At 42.9% G+C, this 26,338-nt stretch overlaps 1 protein-coding gene across 1 annotated transcript in view; it reads right to left on the bottom strand.

Annotated features, from left to right (window-relative positions):
• Window positions 1–23,908, bottom strand: part of LOC106583300 (retinoic acid receptor gamma-A) — an 83,679-nt gene extending 59,771 nt beyond the window's left edge. Inside the window, exons 1-2 of the mRNA XM_014167338.3 lie at window positions 23,630–23,908; window positions 5,127–5,477 (exon numbers count right to left, since the gene is read on the bottom strand). Coding sequence (XP_014022813.1) covers window positions 5,127–5,295 — 169 coding nt within the window. The 5' untranslated portion in view covers window positions 5,296–5,477; window positions 23,630–23,908. The remainder of the gene's footprint in view (window positions 1–5,126; window positions 5,478–23,629) is intronic.
• Between the last annotated feature and the right edge of the window lie 2,430 nt (window positions 23,909–26,338).

Raw genomic sequence — 26,338 nt, 5'->3', positions numbered from 1 at the left:
TAAACACCATGGGACAACGCAGCCGTCATACCGCTCAGGAAGGAGATGCGTTCTGTCTCCTGGAGATGAACGTACTTTTGTGCGAAAACTGCAAATCAATCCCAGAACAACAGCAAAGAACCTTGTGAAGATGCTGGAGGAAACAGGTACAAAAGTATCTATATTCACAGTAAAACGAGTCCTATATCGACATAACCTGAAAGGCCGCTCAGCAAGGAAGAAGCCACTGCTCCAAAAAAGGTTTGCAACTGTCCTCTGGTCTGATGAACCAAAAATAGAACTGTTTGGCCGTAATGACCATCGTTATGTTTGGAGGAAAAAGGGGGATGCTTGCAAGCCGAAAAACACCATCCCAACCGTGAAGCACTGGGGTGGCAGCATCATGTTGTGGGGGTGCATTGCTGCAAGAGGGACTGGTGCACTTCACAAAATAGATGGCATCATGAGGTAGGAAAAGTATGTGGATATATTGAAGCAACATCTCAAGACATCAGTCAGGAAGTTAAAACTTGGTCGCAAATGGGTCTTCCAAATGGACAATGACCCCAAGCATACTTCCAAAGTTGTGGCAAAATGGCTTAAGAACAACATAGTCAAGGTATTGTAGTGGCCATCACAAAGCCCTGACGTCAATCACATAGAAAATTTGTGGGCAGAACTGAAAAAGCGTATGCGAGCAAGGAGGCCTACAAACCTGACTCAGTTACACCAGCTCTGTCAGGAGGAATGGGCCAAAATTCACCCAACTTATTGTGGGAAGCTTGTGGAAGGCTACCCGAAATGTTTGCCCCAAGTTAAACAATTTAAAGGCAATGCTAACAAATACTTATTGAGTGTATGTAAACTTCTGACCCACTGGGAATGTGATGACAGAAATAAAAGCTGAAATAAATCAAATTTAAATTATTATATTATTCTGACATTTCACATTCTTAAAATAAAGTGGTGATCCTAACTGACCTAAAACAGGGAATTTTTACTAGGATTAAATTTCAGGAATTGTGAAAAACGGAGTTTAAATGTATTTGGCTAAGGTGTATGTAAACTTCCGACTTCAACTGTATATTTTATTGCAAGAATTTAACAGAATAAAACACAACAAATTTTTCACACACACATCTTGTGTCACCGGGAATGTGTGGAACCGCTGTCATGTAAAATCTGATACTTTGAGCCCAAGCCCATGCTTTTTTTATCCACGTTTCATCTATGTTTAGGGAGCAGGCGTAGACTGTTATCTTCATCATGATACCGATAGAAAATAATAGCAATCCTATTTTCAAAAGTATGTGAGTCTCATTCATATTTCACAAACTCCGCTGGCTTTTGGAGTTGCCTTTAGGCTACATTATAGCATGCTAAATGTTTCTGATCAGTGATAGATGAGCTATACCACCTCCACTTACTGGCCCAGCCAGAAACCAATTCACCAAATAGCCTATACAGACGGAGATTCTGTGAAACAAAATCACAAAAAAAGATTGCAGTTTTGCAACTGCAGTAAAAGTTCAGTAACCAAAGTTGACTGTGGTATTTTGGACGCAGTAATTGCAGAATAACTGCAGTGTACTGCACTATAACTGCAGTTACACTGAAAAATTACTGCATTGAAACAAACTGTGTTATTTTGTACGTAGTATTTCAATCAAATGTATTTATAAAGCCCTTCTTACGTCAGCTGATGTCACAAAGTGCTGTACAGAAACCCAGCCTAAAACCCCAAACAGCAAGCAATGCAGGTGTAGAAGCACGGTTAGAGTGAAGCATACTGTGGTTATACTGAACTCTAAATACAGCTATATTAGTGAACTACAGTTGTACTGCACGCTAACTACAGTTATATTAGTGTGCTACAGTTATACTGCATTCTAACTACAGTTATATTAGTGTACTACAGTTATACTGCACTCTGACTACAGTTATATTAGTGTACTACAGTTATACTGCACTCTGACTACAGTTATATTAGTGTACTACAGTTATACTGCACTCTAACTACAGTTATATTAGTGTACTACAGTTATTCTGCACTCCAACTACTGTTATATTAGTGTACTACAGTTATACTGCACTCTGACCGCAATCTTTTTTCGTAACCTCAACTTAGCTAAGGTTTTCCCAGCCTAATTGTAGCCTAACCAATATCCAAATGAAGATGCAGGGGATAAAATGTTTTGATATTTATTGATTCATCAAGACGAGTCCCCACGCCTGTCTCAAAGCAGCGTGATGGCGCTGTCCCAATCAAAACGGTGCTGTCCCAATCAAAATGGTGACAAGCCGCCTCAGCATTATGGCTGCATTTCTTATTAAGCAGTAATCAGCACTTTACCAAAATTATTATTTTATTTATTAGAAATTTAGTAGGATGAAATCTCTTTAATTCTCATTTTCAAGTGTCCAAATGAAGTGTTTGGTACTGTGTACCAAACAGTAGTAACAAGAATAATATAGCAGCTACTGTCTAATAATAATAACAATGGAATAATAATAATAAAAACACCATAAATAAAGATGTAATTGTGGACTTGGGTAGAAAGTTGTTTTTGATATTTATGTATCAAGCCTTTCCCTAACCTTAACCCTTACCTTAACCATTCATAGTTAATACCTAACCTTAAGAATTTGGAGTAAATGTGTAAACTTAACCTTGAAACTATACATAGAAGTAACCAAACACATACGGAACAACTTAGAAATTTGACGTTTGAGAAACATGGATGAACTTCTAATTCTGATATGAGGCTGGGAGAGCCTGATGCACCCTTGGAATTTGTAATTGCTGCTGTTGTCGAAAGGAGTAGTGTGAGTCTTGTAAAGTTAGGTGTTCCTTAATAATACAGTATATAAGCTACAGTTGATACATTAAAAAAATACATTGGTACCAATGCAGTTGTCTTCTGTTTGGGAGTGACAGCCAATTTACTGATTCAGACATTATGCAATTGTGTGTCTTATAATGGCATCCAAGAATGAATGCGAAAGATTGTTATAAATTACATATAATTGGTAAAGTAAGGTCTTTGTTGTGTTTTGATAGATTATGTCACTGTAGTCTAGGATAGGATCCTAGCAGTTGGGATATTAAGGTCTTTACAATGGATACAGTAAAAAAAAAAAAAATCTTAGATCTGTATAGTAATCCAAGCTTATAGTTAATTTTTTTTCTAATATAATCAATATGCTTTCCAAAAAATTATTCAGAATGTATCTTAAAACCCAGATATTTCAAACAATCAACACTTTCAAACACCTGCATGAATTTTGAAAAAGTCAGTTGTGAAGTTTTTTCGTTGGCGTGTACCAAACAGTATGATATATGACTTTGTTGGATTTAAAACCAAATTATTTGGTAGAAACAATTTTTGTAAAGTGTTAAAATCATCTTGGATAGTTGCTTATATCAGAAAAGAAGGTGGGCCAATACTGAGCCACAACTCTACTGAGTTCAAGGTTGTGATTTTCTTATTTTAACTAGGCAAGTCAGTTAAGAACAAATTCTTATTTTTAATGACAGCCTAGGAACTGCCTTGTTCAGGGGCAGAACAATAGATTTTTACCTTGTCAGCTCGGGGATTTGATCTTGCAACCTTTTGGTTACTAGTCCAACGCTCTAACCACTACGCTACCTGCCGCCGTTCTGTTAGTGAAACCAATGTTTTGAAGTTTTCCTAGTAAGATAAAATGATCAACTAAATCAAATACTTTGATAAATCAATAAAATGATTACTAGGTTGTTTGGTGGAAATAAAAGTTTTGGCTTTGATACCGAAACTTTCAGATATAAAGAAAAGATGGAAAAAAGTTGGCGGTATGACAAAGTTGGCGGGAAAACATCTTAGTACGGAATGGATATAAGTCATTTTGGATGTAAGTTTATGGTCAATGGCCTGATCATTGTAAGCACTATTGCAGTACTATTCAATAGTTATATTGTATAGTTAGGTAGTTTTCCTGACCCTCCACCCTCACCAAGAAAAACTCTGGGTACTATTATGAAATGTAATTAACTTAACTCAATAGTTTCAAGTTCTACCAGTTGGTATTTAAGTACTGTCAACAATGATGCGTGGTGAACTAACTCAAATGTTAATCAGTACAGAATACCCAACCTTTTAAGCTTTAAACTCAAACAGTTCAAGGCAATTGGTTTTCTCAAACCATATGAGTTAACGGGACTCATTATTCCAAGTCCATTGCAACTTACTCTAAAACTTTGTCCAGTAAAACGTTGTAGTAGTGGTACATTTTTCTTTGTTCTCTCCAGCAGTGCCTCAGCATCCATCTGTCATTGATCTGAGTTCCTCTCCAGGCCTCATTCCTGCTGTATTGATGCCTGTGTGTTTCATGTGGTTAGAGTCAGAGCCAGGGCACTTATAACAGAGCAGGCAGGGACATATTTCTACTGCTCATACTCACACAGCTCTATGTCTTTTAAATGTCTGCTGGACAAAACAGGGGCAAGGAAATGACTGTATATTGGGACTGCTGGATATGTGTGTGTGTCAGACTCTCTCTCATGTTTTAATTTGATTCACCTCTGTGTGCAGTGCTATGTTATAAAGGGGCCCTTGTTCTGCCTTCTGGTATCCCAGACCAGAGAGAGGCCAGGCTGGCCCCGGGCCTGTACCCTGCCAACCCACCGCCCGCCCGCACCCCGCCACCCGCCTGCTTTACCACATGGAACCCTGCTTTCCTGGAAGGGCCACTTTTCTACACTTATAGTTACACTCCCTCTCTTTCTCTCTGGCTTTATTGTTTTTCTCTCTCTACTTTTTCTTCTCTTTCTTTAGGGTAGGGTAATGATCACAGAGCGATGCCACATGCTGAACCCCAACAAAGAATTCTCTGTCTATGTCCGTTTTTGTATCTTTCTTTTGGCATCCCTCTTCTATATTTCTTTCACAAAGAAAAGTGAAGGGAGGGGAATTTGCTTTTTACACTTTTTAATGCCTATGGTACACTCCTAAAACCACCCCAACCCAAGATTAAGAGTTGTAACTGAGTAACATATCACAAAAGAGTGTATTTTTGAGTATGTTAATGTGGTGTGTGTATACATTATGTCTTGAAGATGGAGAGATGAAAAGTAGAATTGAAAATGAAACATGAGTAACAGTACTTACACAATGCAGCCATTTCTTTCGGAAGGTCCGCCCCAAAACGTCCAAAGAGGCTGCTATTGGCCAGCAGGTCGAAAGGTGAGTGGCTCCTCATGGAGTTGAAGGCGAAGGGGTAAACGGCAGGTGAAAAGCCAGTCATGTGACTCACCTGCCGTTCCCTGTTGGTTGCCATGGCCTTGAGAGGATAATTTTGGTCCAGGATAGTTCCGGTCCCTTGTCACTCTTAGGCAGTTGTCTTACTGGAGCTGGTCCTGGGGGCCTGGAGAGGAAAGGGATAAGGAGGGGTGATGAGCTGAGGTGGGGCCCACAGATGAGACACCAAGCCTGTGCAACGCTGCCTCAGATCCAGGCTCTCTAGAGGGAGAGATGAGAATAGGAGGTTAGTTACAATGGCTGTCTGTTAATCGCACACAGTCTTAAGTAGTCTACACAGCCACCTACAGACGTAGGATCTTAATTTGATCCCTCTTTTGTTGCAGGAAATGCAAACTTGTAGTTTATTTGAGCTATTAAAAGACTTCTAAAGTTTTTAATTTCCACTTTGCAATTTCAGACTTGATTTGCCTTAAAAAAAAAATCTAACCATACAAAAATGTCCATTAATTATAATCCACATAATAATTTACATTTCCTGTTGCTGCAGGATTATTTTCCTGCTGTAGCAAACTGGCTCAAATTAAGATCTTAAGGGGCGACAGGTAGCAGAGCGGTTAAGAGCGTTGGGCCAGTAACCAAAAGGGCCAGTAACCTAAATTGAATCCCCAAGTCGACTAGGTGAAAGATCTGTCGATGTGCCCTTGAACAAGGCACTTCACCCTAATTGCTCCTGTAAGTCACTCTGGATAAGAGTGTCTGCTAAATTACAAACATTTTAAACGTACAATACCAGTCAAAAGTTTTAGAACACATACTCATTTAAGGGGTTTTCTTTATTTGTATTTTCTACATTGTAGAATAATAGTGAAGACATCAAAACTATGAAATAACACATATGGAATAATTTAGTAACCAAAAAAAGTGTTAACCTGTTAGGGCTAGGGGGCAGCATTGACACGGCTGGATAAAAAACATACCCGATTTAATCTGGTTACCACTCCTACTCAGTAACTAGAATATGCATATACTTATTACATATGGATAGAAAACACCCTAAATTTTCTAAAACTGTTTGAATGGTGTCTGTGAGTATAACAGAACTCAAATGGCAGGTCAAAACCTGAGAGATTCCTTTACAGGAAGTGGCCTGTCTGACCATTTCTGGAACTTCTTTGCCATCTCTATCATTTACTAAGGATCTCTGCTCTAACGTGACACTTCCCACGTCTTCCATAGGCTCTCAGAGCCCGGGAAAAAAGAGAATGTCGTCATTCCAGCCCCAGGCTGAAACACATTATCGCCTTTCTCAAGTGGCCCATCAAGAGACACTAGCTTATGCGCGTGACCCCGACCGCCCCCGCCTTTGGGATTTTTTCCTCTGTTTGCCGAAAAGGAGATTCCCTGTCGGAATATTATCGCTTTTCTACGAGAAAAATGACGTAAAAATTGATTTTAAACAGCGGTTGACATGCTTCGACGTACGGCAATGGAATACTTTGAATTTTATTGTCAGGAATTGCGCCAAGCGCGCGACACTTCTTTACTATTTCGGATAGTGTCTGGAACGCACGAACAAAACGCCGCTATTCGGATATAACGATGGATTATTTTGGACCAAACCAACATTTGTTATTGAAGTAGACGTCCTGGGTGTGCATTCTGACGAAGACAACAAAAGGTAATGACATTTTTATAATAGTAAATATGATTATGGTGAGTGCTAAACTTGCCGGGTGTCTAAATAGCGAGCCCGTGATGCCTGGGCTATGTACTTAGAATATTGCAAAATGTGCTTTCACCAAAAAGCTATTTTAAAATCGGACATATCGAGTGCATAGAGGAGGTCTGTATCTATAATTCTTAAAATAATTGTTATGCTTTTTGTGAACGTTTATCGTGAGTAATTTAGTAAAATGTTAGCGAATTCCCCGTAAGTTTGCGGGGGGTATGCTAGTTCTGAACGTCACATGCTAATGTAAAAAGCTGGTTTTTGATATAAATATGAACTTGATTGAACAAAACATGCATGTATTGTATAACATAATGTCCTAGGGTTGTCATCTGATGAAGATCATCAAAGGTGAGTGCTGCATTTAGCTGTCTTCTGGGTTTTGGTGACATTATATGCTGGCTTGAAAAATGGGTGTCTGATTATTTCTGGCTTGGTACTCTGCTGACATAATCTAATGTTTTGCTTTCGTTGTAAAGCCTTTTTGAAATCGGACAGTGTGGTTAGATTAACGAGAGTCTTATCTTTAAATGGCTGTAAAATAGTCATATGTTTGAGAAATTGAAGTAATAGGATTTTGAAGATTTTGAAAATCGCGCCACAGGCTGGCAGTGGCTGTTACGTAGGTGGGACGAATTCGTCCCGCCGGTCCCATAGAGGTTAAATAAATCAAAATACATTTGATATTAGAGATTCTTCAAATAGCCACCCTTTGCCTTGATGACAGCTTTAAACACTCTTGGCATTTTCTCAACCAGCTTCATGAGATAGTCACCTGGAATGCATTTCAATTAACAGGTGTGCATTGTTAAAAGTTAATTTGAGGAATTTCTTTCCTTCTTAATGCATTTGAGCCAATCAGTTGTGTTGTGACAAGGTTAGGCGGGTATACAGAAGATAGCCCTATTTAGTAAAAGACCAAGTCCATATTATGCATCAGATGACCTAGCCTCCACAATCCCCTGACCTCAACCCAATTGAGATGGTTTGGGATGAGTCGGACCGCAGAGTGAAGGAAAAGCAGCCAACAAGTGCTCAGCATATGTGGGAACTCCTTCAAGACTGTTGAAAAAGCATTCCAGGTGAAGCTGGTTGAGAGAATGCCAAGAGTGTGCAAAGCTGTCATCAAGGCAAAGGGTGGCTACTTTGAAGAATCTCAGACATAAAATATATTTTTATTTTTTTAACACTTTTTTGGTTACTACATGATTCCATATGTGTTATTTCATAGTTTTGATTTCTTCACTATTATTCTACAATGTAGAAAATAGTAAAAATAAAGAAAAACCCTTGAATGAGTAGGTGTATTAAAACTTTGACCGGTAGTGTACGTCTGTATACTGCATGGAGTGTCACAATCGAAATGCATCAATGCAAATATGATCAAATGAGAGGTCTGTTACAAACATAGAGGAATGGCATCGTTCATGGAGAAACTAACTGACACAAAAGATGTTTAGAAAGTCCAAAGGAGAAGAAAAAGAGGAGGAATGAAGGAAAAAGGGGAAAGAATATAGATTGGTAGGGTTATGATGAAGACAGTGGTGGCCAGAGAACGAGTACGAAAGAGGCAGTTTCAGGGGAAATAAGTACAAACTAGGTCTGAGAGGATGAGACAGAGAAGAGAGAAGACTAATTTCTGTAATTTTTTGAAAGTGCAAAATAGTGCAATGCCATAAATCAGTCCATTCCACCATAAAGAGTCTCTGTGTTCTCTCTGCCTGCCTGAACCGATGGCCACTCTGCCCAGGGAATTGTGCCCAACACATGGGCACACTTAACGCATTACAACATGCATGCTTTTCCCCATCTTCTAAGGCCAATCTTCATGAGACTCCAAGGCACGTCTGTAAAGTCTGGATATTTCCATGTTGAGGTCAAGTGGTCAGGGAAAAACTGTTGGTTTTGATTGACAAGGATGCAGAGCCTTAAACATTTGCTGTCTTGCATCTTCTAAATAATTTCATCAATCTCTCTCTCTCTCCATGTCTCTGGCGTTCTGTCCCACCCCCCACAGAGTGACGTGATAAGTGGGGTCATTCTCTCTGGTGGAGCTGTGGTAAACACACAGGAGCCAAAGAACGCAATGTTTTTTGGGGCCTGATGCAATTTATGAATCAGAGGTAGGGGAGATGGAGGGAGAGAGAAAGAGGGAGAGAACGATAGAGGAGGAGTGGGAGAGAGAGGGGGTGAGAAGGAGAGGGAGAGAGAGGGATGAGAGAGAAAGAGAGGGAAGGGTGAGGAACTTACAGTACCCTCTCAAACCAGGGGAAAAAATGTCCATGTATTAACGTGTACAGTGGAAAAACACACACTCACGTACACTCGCTCTGCAGTGACCTGTTCCACACACTGGGGGGCACCGCAGGGGCAGTAGCATGGTATATCGTGCAAGCATGCGCACACACTCTTACACAAAAAGACCATAACACAACAAACACAGAAAACGCACACATGACCACAAACACATACTCCTAATCCTTCTCTCCTTCCCTCCCCCTCTCTATCTGTTTTTCTCTCAGTCTCTCTCCCTCGTTCACAGAGCTAGTTAATTACAGCCTACTGCAGCGGGCTGCCTCAGACCACCGCTAATTTAAAGTTCCATTCCAGTAAACTGTTCCACATGTGGGGCCAGGCTGGCTGGCCAACCCAGCCACGTTACAGGAAGGATACACACACACGCACACACACAGACACACACAGACACACACAGACATACAGCTTTATTTTCGTAAAATTTCAGGACTTTTTGCAGAGTAAAAATGTTTGACCATTAAAAATCCTATTTTCCCTAAAACCTAACCCTACCCCTAACCCTAACCTTAACCTTAACCTTAACCCTAACCTTAAACTCAAAACCCTAAACCTAACCCTTAAGCTTAAAAAAGCATTTGAACAAATTCTTGACATGAAAAAAGTCCTGAATTTACAAAAAAGTTATTGTTTTCAGGACATTCTGGTGAATTGTTAGGACATTGGGGTCCTGATAAGGTACAAAAGAAAAAAGAAAGCACACATGCACACACACGCACACACACACGCACACACACACACACACACACACACACACACACACACACACACACTGTAGTTCATATACCATATCATACCAATGCCTAGTGTACAATACGTAGAGCCCTGAGTTTTACTTAGTCAGCTCACAACCACCTGCAGGTATTCTTACCCTTCAATCCAATACATTCAATCCACTAAATCTAACCAGTGGATACTCTACACCCCCTATCCATACCCTGACCCCATCTATCATTACCACTGCTGTTAAAGATACCCTCTCTCTCTTCCATCTCTTCTTCCTGTTTCTATGCCCCTCTTCTCCAACCACCTCTTCCTCCATCTTTAAACCTCCCTTTCTCAACCATTACCAATCAGTCCACGCACTACATCCCCCTCCCTTTCTACATCGCTCATCTGCCAGGGTTTTAATCTGGTTCTCATTGTTCTCTTTGTTCCATCAGGTCTGTCATCAGGCCTAGCTCTGACCCGGCGGTTTACGGGATGTTATGGTTTTCTTCTTTTGTTTGCGTTTGTCTTGTTGTGTTCTGTTCTGAATAACCAACCCCTTAACTCATTATTCAGCAATCACACACATGCATGCACACGCAAACGAAAGCATGAACTCTGTTTTTCAAGCCATAATTCTTATTTTTGAAATGTTGGATCTTCAGGGTTTTCGATTCTCTGTAAGAGCCAATGTGGGCTCTGGCCTCCAAATGTTTTTACTGAGAGGGAAAAAGGCTTTTGGATTCCAGAGACAAGAATCTCTTATATGTCAGAAGTATGATGGGATGGTATGAACTGGAATAGATTGATGTCCAATGTCCAAATGAAAGTAAGTGGTGCAAAGACCAAATCCCTTCAGACACACATACACTGATCCTAAGCATCCTTATGGGGAAGTGTTTGGTGGGAACCAGGGTCAGTCTGAGGCTTCAGTATGGAGGAGAGATAAAGTTAATACGGGATGTGTCGAACCACTTCCAATAGGCTTAGTCACACAATTCACACAATAAGAACCACGTTTCTCTCTAGTACAATGAAAGAAATAGAAAAATAAGGAAAGAAAGAAAAGCAGGGAAGGAAAAAAAGTGAAAAGCGAAAGAAGATGGAAAAGAGAAAGAAAGAGTTTGTTTCAGGCATCTGGAGCCTTTCCTCCATTCGTAGGAGGTGAGTAGTGTTTCATAAATTACTCCCACATTGAGAGCTGGATCAATAATAAAAAGAGAGGACTGTGATGAAGAAAGACGGAGGGAGGACAGATGGGGTAGTGGAATAGCGGACATCAAAATAAAGAAACAGTTTTATTTCCCCCAATAAACCCACAACATAATGAGACTCCAAGCGAGGAAATGTTTATTTTTCTCTAATGAGTCACGCCATCCTGGGCATTCGCTCTCTCTCTCTTTCTTTATCTCTCTCTCTCTCTCTCTCTCTCTCTCTCTCTCTCTCTCTCTCTCTCTCTCTCTCTCTCTCTTCATCCATCTCTATCCCTGCCTTCAGGGGGAACACACCTTGGGCAGGGCAACAAAAGTGTAGCTGTGCGTCTCTGTGCCTCAATGCTGCCTTTATGAGGCAGGGCTGGGTGTCGGGTCAGACTGGGCTGTCTGGCCCTGCTGAGAGACGCACACATACACACACACGCACACACACACACACCACCCTGCTCTAGTGTCAGGATACCAGGGTGTGTGTGTGTGTGTGTGTGTGTGTGTGTGTGTGTGTGTGTGTGTGTGTGTGTGTGTGTGTGTGTGTGTGTGTGTGTGTGTGTGTGTGTGTGTGTGTGTGGTGTGTGTGTGTGTGTGTGTGTGTGTGTGTGTGTGTGTGTGTGTGTGTGTGTGGAGGGGGTTAAGTTAAGGGGGGCTGTCTCAGTGATCTCATCCCCGACCATCTCCCCATGTCCCGACCTGATTCAACCTGCCACTGCCTGAGCCACCCCTCATCACACATACACACACTCACACACACACTCACTCACACACACATACACATACACACACGCCAGAGGGGCACCTCTTTCCAAATGGTGAGGAATTTAAAGCAGATATGGTGTGTGTGTGTGTGTGTGTGTGTGTGTGTGTGTGTGTGTGTGTGTGTGTGTGTGTGTGTGTGTGTGTGTGTGTGTGTGTGTGTGTGTTGCGGGGCTTTCCATTCCTTCATCTCTTTTCCACCAAGGCCTTTAACTGAGGGGCACACCTCAACACACGCAAAACAAACACAAACGTCTTGCCTCTTCTCACTGGCTTTCTCGTGAAAATTGTTATTTTTTATAACATTATTTGACTAAGGGTCTATAACTGTAAAATGCATTCATATATTGTTACTTTAATGATATACTGTAGCATAGGCTTGTTATAGCCTACGCCCGCCACTGTATATATAACTTTGACCATTGGATATGTTTATTATCCAACTTCTAATTTTCTTTCCAAATAAAACAATCAATAAAAGTCAGTTTAAAAAGTGAACCAGAAATAAAAGCATCCTGAAGTGTTTCCAACTGCATCCTCCTCTCTGGGGCTATGTACTACTGTACTGTGGAAACAGTGTTTTCCAACCGAGCTAAACCCACACAACAACTTGTTTCTGAGGCGAAGCGTACACTTCACTGGGTGATTTTAAGTATCCAGCTTTCATGTGGCCAATGCAACATGCTGAGTAATATGGAGGGATGGTTTAATATGTCTCTAATTACTGACTTAAACACGCGCACACACGCCCACGCACACACACACACATACACACACACACCAGGCCATTACTGAGGTGGGATGTAGAGAGAGCTTTAATCAAACTAACAAAAACTGCACTGTGTGACCCCATGGCTAGACGACTTTAGTTTCACTTTGATAAGTACACTCTTTATTACTTATTAAATCACCTCTCTGCCTGCCAGACATTTCACCTACTGACTTTAGGTTTTCACCTCTGTTCCATGTGTACAGTTAAACAAAGTTTAATTCACTTTCATTCAGAGAGAAACACATGCAGCTCAACTATTCAACATTTTGTCCATAAATATTCTATAGAACAAGACAGTTACGATCTAATACATTTTCCCAACTGGTATTAGAACTGATTCGAATTTCATTTGTCCAAACTGCCAGGTCATACAGTTACTACATACAGTTGACCAGTGGTGGGTTTAGGTATAGGCAACATGGGCAGCCGCCCAGGGTGGCATCTTGCCGAGGGCAGTATGGGGCGCTCGCACAAAATAATGTGTAATGGTGACATTTGCGCGATCGGTTTTCTATCGCTCATTTGCACGTCACGTCAAGGATATCATGTCACTGTGTGAGACTGTGGGTCAATTTAACCTTGTCGGAGTGGGTGCACTGATTCTAGTTTGTGAGCAAGGCAGGCTACGGCCTGGGAAGGTCTCCCACTCAGAAGTACGAGATGGGGAGGGGGGCGAGAGTAGGTTGACCTCAGGTCTCCCCACTGGAAACCTGAGGTAGGGGGAGCTGAAGGGGGGGGTTCGCCCAGTGAGCCATACAAGCTAGAACCGCCACTGCAAAAGACAAAAACGCATATAACTGTGTGTGTGTTTGTTTGTTTGTGTGTGTCTATGTGTTTGCGTGTGTGTGTGTGTGTGTGTGTGTGTGTGTGTGTGTGTGTGTGTGTGTGTGTGTGTGTGTGTGTGTGTGTGTGTGTGTGTGTGTGCGTTTTCTCTCTATGCAGAACAGAAGTGTTGTCTTTTGTGGCTGAGTTAGCACAGGGTCAAACGGTCCACTTGACTCAGACAGCCTGAAGCAGCAGAGTCTGGCTGGAGCTGTATCTGGAGCTGGAGCTGGAGCTGGATGAATAGATCCCAACTGCAGGACCAAAAGACCTGCTTTTACAACTACTACCACTCTTTGTACTGTATGTGACAGCTGGACTCCACCAGAAATATAAATGACCATGTATTATGAGTGCGAATGGGTGAAAAAACACGACTTCAACAGGGGTAATTGGCGAGTGAAATATGGAACATAAACTAAGGTGTTCTTGCGAGTATTAAACACAAATTAAGCAGGATGTGGTACGTTCACAACACACACTCCAAAATACACACTCTGGGAAGTTTCACACACACGGCCACTCGTACAGAGAGCCAGATAAACTCGCACACACACACACAAACACACACACACACACACACACACACACAGGGTAAATTAACCATGAACAATACACAATTCAATTATAGATTCTCTCTTTCCCAGACAAATAAAAGGCCATAATATAGGAGTTATGATATGCATATATTTGTAATCATGAGGAATCAAAATATAGCTGGCTCTCTAAAACACATGCTACTCTCAGTATCGTAACACCAACATTGTGGTCGAGGTTTGCGAACAATAACTTTCATTTATGAAAGCTATTATGTCGTTAGATTAGCTGTAAAAAATTGCATAAATATGCATAGAAATGTCCTTTATTACTGAGATATTTGGATAACATTTACGACCAAGATGGTAAGTAAAAAATGACGCCCTTTTTACGACTTAACTTCTTTGAGGAAAACTAGACTTTTGTCCTAACAAATACTGTCGTGAATTAAGTGTTTTACTTCATGTGAACATTTTTTATTTTTATTGTGGAAAGTTTTCCCTCATAATCATTCATCATGGTTGTTTAGTTTCTACCTATTTAACCATTCTGAATGCTCACCACAGCTCCTCTCTCCTCTAGCCACAGTCATCTTACTGCATCTCTCACTGTCAAACGGACAGATGGTAAAGAAAGAAACATGGGGTTTTGTTTAGGCAGCAGTAACTGCTTTGCCTATGGAAATTGGAATGTGGTTTAAAAACTAGGCCTAGAAAGTGTTTCTATACTCTCTTCTATACCTTCCACTGCAAACACTGATTTAACCAACATCATATCAAAATAACATAACAGTTACTTGTAGATTTTGTAATACCACTGTTACTCTTACAATAACTGTCACAACCTTTACAATCCCTTACTAACCATGTCATAAATAATGGTAATTACAGATACACCAACAATATTGTTACTCTCCTAATGGTAACTACAGATACACCAACAATATTGTTACTCTCCTAATGCTAACTACAGATACACCAACAATATTGTTACTCTGCTAATGGTAACTACAGATACACCAATAATATTGTTACTCTCCTAATGGTAACTACAGATACACCAACAATACTGTTACTCTCCTAATGGTAATCATAATAGTGACTGCAGCACTAATGATGGTAATGATGATAATAAAGATGTTTAAATCAAACGCACAATGGTGCCATTATGTGGTGTCCACCCCCTCTGGCTGACTCTGGGGTTACCAGGTCGCGACTTAGGTCAACCCATGTCACTTCAGGCTAGGGATAGAGGTCAGGGGTCATGCCTAATTGAGGCATTTGGTAGGCACCTTTTAGCTCTGCTCAAGTGGGTTTGTGTCTGTCTACCCTAGGGCTTGGCGTTACCACCTCTCTTCACCCTCTCTCTACCGCTCTCTCTCTTCTCACTCTTCTCTCTCCCTTCTCCCTCTCGAGGTCGAGGGTTGCATTTCACAACAGAGGGGGGACTAGAGGTGATTTGCTGTGTTTAAAGGACTAGTGGATGTTGATCTGAAGGCAGGCCTGAGGCTGTGATTAAAGTAACACAGATAGAAGACAGCTTCACTGATACAACAGGTGACCAGATGATACAACCTGACCCGATGACAATGACCACCATTCAACAGACTCAAACACAGTGTTAAAGAGCCAAACGGTACATTCTGAGACATACATTTTGAAGTAAATAGCAATGTTCCCACAAAGTGAAGCAGAAACAAAGCATTTTTTTAACAGGAAGAAGAACAGACAGACTTGGAGTAGAACTGTCATTTGGAAAGAGTTAAATATAATTAGTAGCTGCACTCAAGAGAGTTGTTCTCAAACAATGCAGGACCTCCAGCGGATGGTGAAGATGCCCCAGTACATCCCTGAGACCGTGCTCCCACCCAACCAGGACATCTACTCAAAACGGTGCATGAGAAAGGCCTGCAGCATCATCAAGGACCCCACACAACCCAGCCAAGAGCTGTTCACTCCCTTACCACCATGCAGACGGGATTGGAGCATGAGGTCTGATAACAACAAGCTCACAGACTGTTTTCTATCTACAAGCCATCAGACTGCTGAACACTTAAACTGGACTGACCACCTGCTCTGACTCTAGTACACATGCACTCACTTACGCACCCACCCACACACACACACACACACACACACACACACACACACACACACACACACACACACACACACACACACACACACACACACACACACACACACACACACACACACACACACACACACACACACACATTCATGCTACACATATATCACAACTGCAGCTAGCAGACTCTTATTATGATTGCTAAATACTGCAAAATTGTAACACTGGCCCCCCAATCCCCCCTTCCCCAAAACACGTGTAAATATTGGACTATAAATTGTGCCTTTCTGTATTATACTTATGCTAACATGTTTATTCTGTTCTACTGAGCCATTTACTTTTCCATTGAAATTTCCATTGATATTTATAGGAGAAACACAGTGGTTGACACAAGAGGAAAAGAGAAGGAAAGACCTTTTAATTTTAGAGCAAGTAAAGCTGAACATTTGCTGTTACCTATTGTTCCCTCAAACAAAGAAATAAATATATTATTTAGGTTCAGATGTGTGTGTGTTTCTGGGGGGGGGGGGGGCAGTTTGAAAGGGGATGGTATGGACAGACAGGTAGGTGAGAGAGAGAGAGAGAGAGAGAGAGAGAGAGAGAGAGAGAGAGAGAGAGAGAGAGAGAGAGAGAGAGAGAGAGAGAAAGGTGATGAAAAGGCTTTGTGTTGACAGATGAGTGGTGACAGTGAAACAGAAAGAAAGAAATAGAGAGAGAAGACCCACAGCATTCTCCGCCTAAGGGCCTGTCATTCTTGAAAAGTGAAGGGAACAAAGACGCAAAGATTGCAATGCAGGTAAAGGAGTTAGGCAGTAATAACCAGCACACAAACATTCCAGATGCGTCGTGTGTGTGTGTGTGTGTTTGTGTGTGTGTGTGAAAAATGTAACATTTGTTAAACGTGTGAGAAAATATTGCGTAGACTCATGCGTGCACATTTTTATAAGTGTGTGTATGCTGGGAATATATCTAAAGCGTGTGGCCAGACAAGACCAGAAACGTCAGTCTGTGTCACGCCCTGACCAGGTGAACTCGGGTATATTGGGTCAGGGTGTGTCATGTTAGGTATTTTTCATTGGTTTGTGTTTGGTTTACGTTTTAGCCTTGTGTAGGCTCTAGGTGGGTTATTTCTATGTTGGGTTCTGTCGATTCCCAATCAGAGACAGCTGTCGCTAATTGTCTCTGATTGGGATCACATTTAAGTTGCTGTTTGTGGGGTGTTGTCTCTTTGTTTGAGCACGTAACGTAGCTGCATTTTTCTTGATTTTTGTGTACATGTTTAATTCCAGTGTGTTGAATAAACATGTGTTCGCTCCCAGCTGCGTTTTGGTCCGCTTCCTCGTCACCAGGCGACGAACGTTACAGAACACCCCACCGAACCAGGACCAAGCAGCGGGAGGAAAAGGAGCGCGAGAGATGGGCTCGCGAGGGGAAGGAGTTCTGGACCTGGGAGGAGATCATGTCGGGGAAAGGACCCTGGCGAAAGGATTCCCAGGTCGAGGAGGTACGGAAAACACCCCCAAGAAAATTTTTGGGGGGGCTAATGGGGTGGTCCGGAAGGGCAGAGGAAGAGCCCAGACCACTGCTCTCGTGGGGGATGACGGCGGAGGAAGAGACGAAGATGATGAGGCAGTTGATTGAGGACCTGCAGAGGGAAGATCTGGAGGAGGAGCCATGGTATGCGGAGTTGCGCGCTGTGTCGCCAGTGCGCCCGCACAGCCCGGTGCGTCCGGTGGACATGCCCAGCACATGCCGTGCTAGGATGGGCATCCAGCCAGGACGAGTGGCTAAACCGGCTCCACGCTTCAGGTCACCAGTACGTGTTCACAGTCCTGTCTGGCCCGTCCCTGCTCCCCGCACCAGGCTAGTGGTGCGTGTCCACAGTCCTGCCCGGCCCGTCCCTGCTCCCCGCACCAAGCCATGGTATGCGGAGTTGCGCGCTGTGTCGCCAATGCGTCCGCACAGCCCGGTGCGTCCGGTGGACATGCCCAGCACATGCCGTGCTAGGATGGGCATCCAGCCAGGACGAGTGGCTAAACCGGCTCCACGCTTCAGGTCACCAGTACGTGTTCACAGTCCTGTCCGGCCCGTCCCTGCTCCCCGCACCAAGTCAGTGGTGCGTGTCCCCAGTCCTGTCCGGCCCGTCCCTGCTCCCCGCACCAGGTTAGTGGTGCGTGTCCCCAGTCCTGTCCGGCCCGTTCCTGCTCCCCGCACCAGGTTAGTGGTGCGTGTCCCCAGTCCTGTCCGGCCCGTCCCTGCTCCCCGCACCAAGTCAGTGGTGCGTGTCCCCAGTCCTGTCCGGCCCGTCCCTACTCCCCGCACCAGGTTAGTGGTGCGTGTCCCCAATCCTGTCCTGTCCGTCCCTGCTCCCCGCACCAAGTCAGTGGTGCGTGTCCCCAGTCCTGTCCGGCCCGTCCCTGCTCCCCGCACCAAGTCAGTGGTGCGTGTCCCCAGTCCTGTCCGGCCCGTCCCTGCTCCCCACACCAGGTTAGTGGTGCGTGTCCCCAATCCTGTTCCGGTCGACGGCTCCGCTCCGGAGCCTGAGCATGCCGCTCCACAGTGGTCCAGTCCGGGCCAGAGGGGTAGGGTTAAGGTGAAGGTGGGGGAGAGAACACGCCCGGGGCCAGAGCCTCCACCGAGGGTGAGGCGCCCACCCGGGTCCCCCCCCCCTAATAGACTTAAGTTTGGTGCGCCGGGAGTACGCACCGTTGGGGGGGGGGGGTTCTGTCACGCCCTGACCAGGTGAACTCGGGTATATTGGGTCAGGGTGTGTCATGTTAGGTATTTTTCATTGGTTTGTGTTTGGTTTACGTTTTAGCCTTGTGTAGGCTCTAGGTGGGTTATTTCTATGTTGGGTTCTGTCGATTCCCAATCAGAGACAGCTGTCGCTAATTGTCTCTGATTGGGATCACATTTAAGTTGCTGTTTTCCCCACACTGTTTGTGGGGTGTTGTCTCTTTGTTTGAGCACGTAACGTATCTGCATTTTTCTTGATTTTTGTGTACATGTTTAATTCCAGTGTGTTGAATAAACATGTGTTCGCTCCCAGCTGCGTTTTGGTCCGCTTCGTCGTCACCAGGCGACGAACGTTAGTCTGTCAGGTCAGGTGAGTTTGGTTAAAAAACACAGCGCTGACAGACAAGCTTTCACACACTCGCACACAAACACACACATGCACGCATACATAGGAGAGATTAAACTACAAAAGTATACACATTTATACATAAACAAATGCTATCAAAACAAGTTTTTACAACAGCATAAAATTGTACAAAGAAATTTGGCTATATGACTGTTTCCATTTCCAGACCCCCAGAACAGTTACACATAAGAATGAAATACCTACAATATATCTAACCAACTAAACTAATCCCCATATGTGAATCAGGGAATGTAGATAACAAAATGAAGATCATAGTGATGGTAGTCATTGGCGTATGGAATTAAGATCTTGTCACGTCCTGACCAGTTTAAGGGGTTATTTGTTATTGTAGTTTGGTCAGGACTTTTGGTTAATGTTCTATGTTAGTATATTTCTATGTTTGTTCTAGTTTTTCTATTTCTATGTTTAGTTTATTGGGTTGACCTTCAATTGGAGGCAGCTGTTCCTCGTTGCCTCTAATTGAAGGTCCTATTTAGTCCTATGTAGCTGTGTGCCTCACAGGACAGTTTTCTTCTCGTTGTTTTGATTAAGTGTTTGTTTAGGTTTTTCTTCATAATAAAGGAAGATGAGCATACACATTCCTGCTGCGCCTAGGAATTGCTACGACGAACGTGACAGATCACTAAGACACTGATCTAGAGTCAGTTTATCATTTTCAACCCTGATGGTTAGGGATTAGAGAGGGTAAGCTGATCCTAGACCTGTGCTTACCCGTCGGGTGCTAGTGGCTGACCTGGAAGTTCGGTGGGACTGAGAGTATTGTTGCTGAGGGCCATTAGTTGACACTCTCCAGACATCTTGGGTGTGGGAACATTAGTGTTTGGATCTTTGACTTCAAACTCATACCTCCAGCCACACAACACACACACACACACACACACACACACACAGAGCTAACTACACTCTTACACTCAATGTTGCTATTCACAGCGACTCACACAAAAAAATGATACAAGTGATTGGCACTTCTCATAAATACCAGGATCACTAACACACAAAGACATGAGTACTCTGACACATCACATATACAGTGAGGAATGACTGTAGTAAAACTCCACTGACTTCCCTCACACAGAGAAACACATCCAGTCTGAGTGACACAGAGTTGTGGAGGTAGAGAATATGAGAACGGGACATCCAGTCTGAGTGACACAGAGAGTTGTGGAGGTAGAGAATATGAGAACGGGACATCCAGTCTGAGTGACACAGAGTTGTGGAGGTAGAGAATATGAGAACGGGACATCCAGTCTGAGTAAGTGACACAGAGTTGTGGAGGTAGAGAATATGAAAAAGGGACATCCAGTCTAAGTGACACAGAGTTGTGGAGGTAGAGAATATGAAAAAGGGACATCCAGTCTGAGTAAGTGACACAGAGTTGTGGAGGTAGAGAATATGAAAAAGGGACTCTCCATGGAGTAAATTTAGACACACTCCGACCATGGTGTCTGCCAAGCACTATATACACACTGCTTTTACTAGAGCTGGCCCTCACTCTGGTGGGACATACACACTGGTGTGTTGTGTTGTGTTCATCTCTTAGGGAAGTGTGTGTGCTCCCTCCACAAAATACAGCGGACAAATATTTTTATAGATAATTAAACGTGGGCTTATGAGTGAAGTTTAGTAATTCATTCAGCAATCCTCCTCCTCATCCTCATCACTCCATGCCAAGACAGTTCCTGGATGTGCTCACTAATATTCCATCAGACATTAGGAAAATAAATCTGGAATAGATTTGTCAGGAGTCCACTACATTGGCAAGGGGCAGGATAGGCATAGCATAGAGCAATATGCCATAGATCAGCACACTGAGGTCAGCACACTATTGCTGATCAGCATTACATCACAGCAAGAAGGAAGACAATAGCTTTGTCCACAGACAATGATAGTAAAAGTTTTCATTTTAAAGCAAACAGTTTACAAGGTTACAATGTTCATACCGTTCATAACTTAATACTGTACATGTATAATACAATTGATGGGTACATGTTGCTTTTGCGAAGAATTGTGCACATGCACACTGTATGAATAAGTCACAAATGTGTGTACGCAGGTGCACACAAACTTGTACACACACGTTCACACATGTAAGCTGGTGCACACACATACACAGTGTCATGGCCATAAGGGGCACAGGGGAACGAGCCCCCTCAGACTTGTCCTCTTTCTTTTTCCCTTCTCCCCCTTTTTCCCACTCTTGTTTGTGATTTGTCAGATTACTGAATGAATTACTAAACTTCACTCGTAAGTCCATGTTTAATTTTCTATAAAAAGATCTGTCAGCTGTATTTTGTGGAGGGAACACACTGCCCCACCCCACCCCACCCCACCCCACCCCAGAGGAGGAGAGAGAGTGTCCAGTAACACACACAGCGTTTCATTTTATTTTAGCTGCCGGTGATGGGCAGGACTCGCAGGAAGTATGTTTGTAAATTCATTTGATCAAGCTATGTAGCCTATTGATTCCTTTTTTATTTATAAAAAAAAACGAAAATGTTTTGTTCATTCTCTGTAATAGCAACTTTATGAAGTTGGCTTTAGCTACCCAGCTAGATACTATCGGTTCCCAATCTCCCAACCTCATCATAGCTACCAAGCCATTTCAGGCTATCAAGTTAGAGTAGCTAGCTTGTCTAACTATCTTAGCTGGCATGCCTGCCGGCAAGGTTGCTAGACTTTAAAAAAGCAAGCAATTAGTAATGCACTGAATAAGACTTGCATTCCTTTGAATCTTTTACTCAGATTTGAGCAGAGATGCAGAGAAGCATATTTAGTTTCTTACATTTTGTATTTACCACCAGTCAGGAGGATACAGACAGCTCAAGAGGTATGCTTAGATATGCAGAAAAATGCTTGGTTTAATTGTAATCTGGTACCTTATGATATGTTATGATATTGATGTATTAATTATGATGTCATGATATGTGCCTGTATTGATGATGTGTGTTATGATCCCATGTACTGTGTTGTAATATGGATGTAATATCCCAGGCATGTTAGTGCAGTATATTGTGATGTGTGATTTACATCAGTCAGAATGGCACCCTCATGTAAATGACAATTGAACAGTTAAAGAGGTATGCTACATAACCTATGTAGAAAAATACATATTTTTTATACATAGAATTAGGCACAATGACTCTTGAAACTTCCACCACCTCCTCCTTTCTCATGTACTTCATGCCCCCTCTAAAATAAGGGTGCATAACACCTCTGAACACACACACACACACACACACACACACACACAACACACACACACACACACACACACACACACACACACACACACACACACACACACACACACACACACACACACACACACAAAGCAGTGGGCAAAGCAGAGGCCCTAATGTCTGAGTACAGAGTTTGTATGGTGGCTGGCCTTGTCTACTCCTACAGTAGCTACCACATAAAGGTCTGTGCTTCTGTGCTGTGTGTGACCATAACATGGGGGTGGAAATATACTGACATGTAAAGAGACATATTATAAAGTAACTGAGTTGGAATTACACTGACATATATGTGCACATATATAATGGCATGGGGAGGAAATATGCTGACATATAAGTACACATACTATAAAGACATGGAGGTGCATTACACTGACAAACAGTATATGTCCCCATAATATAAAAGTTAGTGCAGGCCGATGTCATGTGAGAATATATCGTGTCATGCAACGAATAGGAAACACAGTGTTCATGCCAGTATGTCACATTGGAATTTGAGCATGCTTGAAAAGGAAAAGATAGAAGATGTCATACAATCGGCAACACACACAAGAACGCAAAGAACATACAGAAACCTGAACATATCACACGCACTGGCACTCACGCATACAATACTGCACATGCACTCACACACATAACAATGGTCGAGCACAAGAGCACAAGAAAGAGGAGATCTTTTATTCCTCTCCTTTTTTACGTCTTTTTCACTCACTCGTTTTCCTTCCTCTCTCGCTTTAAATCTCTGTTCTCAATTAAAGCTGTCCTCAGGAAACTCAAACTCTCCCCTTGTAGCGTCCCATTCCTCCCTAAACACACACAAACACTCTGTTTAAATCGTATCCCCGTACACACACACACACACACACACACACACACACACACACACACACACACACACACACACACACACACACCACACACACACACACACACACCCCTCTCTTGTCTCAGTCCTGCTCTGACATGTTCTCTTTGTCTTTCCTTCTCTCGCAATCCACAGAAAGACTCAGAAAGAAAGAAAAACTGGAAAAAGAGGGATGTTTTCGTCTGTAACGCTCAATCAGAAACCCAAACTCACCGGATCTGGAGTGGGTCTGGCGCACAGACGGACGGATGAAGGAAGAGAGTGAATGGAGAGATGAACAGAGGAGAAGTGTAGTGGAGTTCAGTTCGTCAGTCAGAAGTCCCTCTCAGAGCGAAGAATAAGCACGGCCTGTTGCATTCCGCCTTCCTCTCGCTTTTTCCTTTTCTCGCTCTCTCCCCCTCTCTCACTCCCTTGCTCAGTCACTCACACACTCTCTCTCTCTCTGTTATTGCTCTCTCCTTGCTCTCTCTCTCTCTCTCTTCTTGCTCTCTCTCTCCCCCACTGAAATCATTATGCACTTTGATTCACAAACCCTGCCTCTGTCACGTGATCCAACACTTCAAATATACAGCACATTTTTTACAAGCCACATAATGCCTGAAGGGATGGAAAATAGGGTCCAGAAATCTTAGGTTTCAACTTCTCAGCCCCCCCTCTCTCTTTCCTTCTCCCTCTCTCTCCCTCTTTCTTTGTCTCTCACTCTCCCTTAACTCTCCATCCTACACTTTTGGATTGTCAGTTACCTAACTTTTCTTGGATGATTCCTTTCCTTGACTGTTCCCATACCTCCCTTTATGCATCTTCCTTTAAAAACAAACAATTGTCCACCCAACTTTGTACAAGTGTGTGCACCCGTGTGTGTGCACGTGAATGTGTGTAAAGGTGTGTGTCAGAAATGCCAATTCGTTCATTTTTCTTCTCAGTCCCATCATGCTGTCGTGTTCTATGTTCCTAAGTTCAATTTTAATTTAAAGTTACACACACACACCAGACCAGCTCCAGCCATTTGCATGACTAACGAAGCCATCCGTCTAAAGTGACAATTCACAATATGAGTGAGCAGCCTGTGGGCAAAGCAGAGGCCCTATTGTCTGAGTACAGAGCGTGTGTGGTGGCTGGCTGGCACTCACACACACACCTCACACATATGCTCTGAAACAGTCATTACCTAGCAGACATACACAAACACACACGCAGCAGAAGGCTGTGAACCTTTGGGGATATCCATATCAATCCTTGGTTTGCTTTATGTTTACCATGCCTGAACTGTGGGACTGGGGCCAATGATCTGGGAGCCCAAGAGGGGCTTGAGCTATGGAACACTGAACACACTATTGTGACTAAATCTTCTCAATCCCACTGAAATATACTCACTCTGACTCAATAGCACAGGTCATTTACATAGTGACACCAATAATATCAATCCAATATTAAACCTTTAAAAAAATTATGTTATTATTTAACAAGAGTAACAAATACACTACCGTTCAAAAGTTTGCGGTCACTTAGAAATGTCCTTGTTTTTGAAAGAAAAGTACATTTTTTGTCCATTAAAATAACATAAACTTGATCAGAAATACAGTGTAGACATTGTTAATGTTGAAAATGACTATTGCTGCTGGAAATGGCTGATTTTGAATGGAATATCTACAATACATAGGCGTACAGAGGCCCATTATCAGCAGCCGTCACTCCTGTGATCCAATGGCACGTTGTGTTAGTTAATCCAAGTTTATCATTTCAAAAGGCTAATTGATCATTAGAAAACCTTAATGCAATTATGTAAGCACAGCTGAAAACTGTTGTTCTGATTAAAGAAGCAATAAAACTGTCCTTCTTTAGACTAGTTGAGTATCTGGAGCATCAGCATTTGTGGGTTCGATTACAGGCTCAAAATGGCTAGAAACAAATAACTTTCTTCTGAAACTCATCTGTCTATTCTTGTTCTGAGAAATGAAGGCTATTCCATGCGAGAGATTGCCAAGAAACTGAAGATCTTGTACAACGCTGTGTACTACTCCCTTCACAGAACAGCGCAAACTGGCTCTAACCAGAATAGAAAGAGGAGTGGTAAGGCCCGGTGCACAACTGAGCAAGAGGACAAGTACATTAGAGTGTCTAGTTTGAGAAACAGACGCCTCACAAGTCCTCAACTGCCAGCTGCATTAAATATTACCAGCAAAACACCAGTCTCAACTTCAACAGTGACCAGATGACTCCAGGATGTTGGCCGTATAGGCAGAGTTGCAAAGAAAAAGCCATATCTCAGACTGGCCAATAAATATTAAAGATTAATATGGGCAAAATAACACAGGCACTGGACAGAGGAACTCTGCCTAGAAGGCCTGCATCCCAGAGTCGCCTCTCCACTGTTGATGTTGAGACTGGTGTTTTGCGGGTACTATTTAATGAAGCTGCCAGTTGAGGACTTAATGAAGCTGCCAGTGAGGCGGGTTTCTCAAACTAGACACTCTAATGTACTTGTCCTCTTCCTGTTGTGCACCAAGGCCTCCCACTCCTCTTTCTATTCTGGTTAGATCCAGTTTGCACTGTTCTGTGAAGGGAGTAGTACACAGCGTTGTACGAGATCTTCAGTTTCTTGGCAATTTCTCGCATGGAATAGCTTTCATTTCTCAGAACAAGAATAGACTGCCGAGTTTCAGAAGAAAGTGATTGGTTTCTAGCCATTTTGAGCCTGTAATCGAACCCACAAATCTCTAAGAAGCTCAGCCCGGCGGAGCGAAACTATGATGTGGGGGACCGGGAGCTGTTGGCTGTCATCAACGCTTTGAAGGCGTGGAGACATTGGCTTGAGGGGGCTAAACACCCCTTTCTCATCTGGACTGACCACCGCAATCTGGAGTACATCCGGGCAGCGAGGAGAATGAACCCTCGCCAGGCAAGGTGGGCCATGTTTTTCAC

This window comes from Salmo salar, chromosome 22, assembly GCF_965601325.2.
Source record: "Salmo salar chromosome 22, fSalSal1, whole genome shotgun sequence".
Classification (NCBI taxonomy): Eukaryota; Metazoa; Chordata; class Actinopteri; order Salmoniformes; family Salmonidae; genus Salmo; species Salmo salar.
Note: the sequence above shows the minus strand (reverse complement) of the source record. Positions and strands in the feature narration are given on the sequence as shown.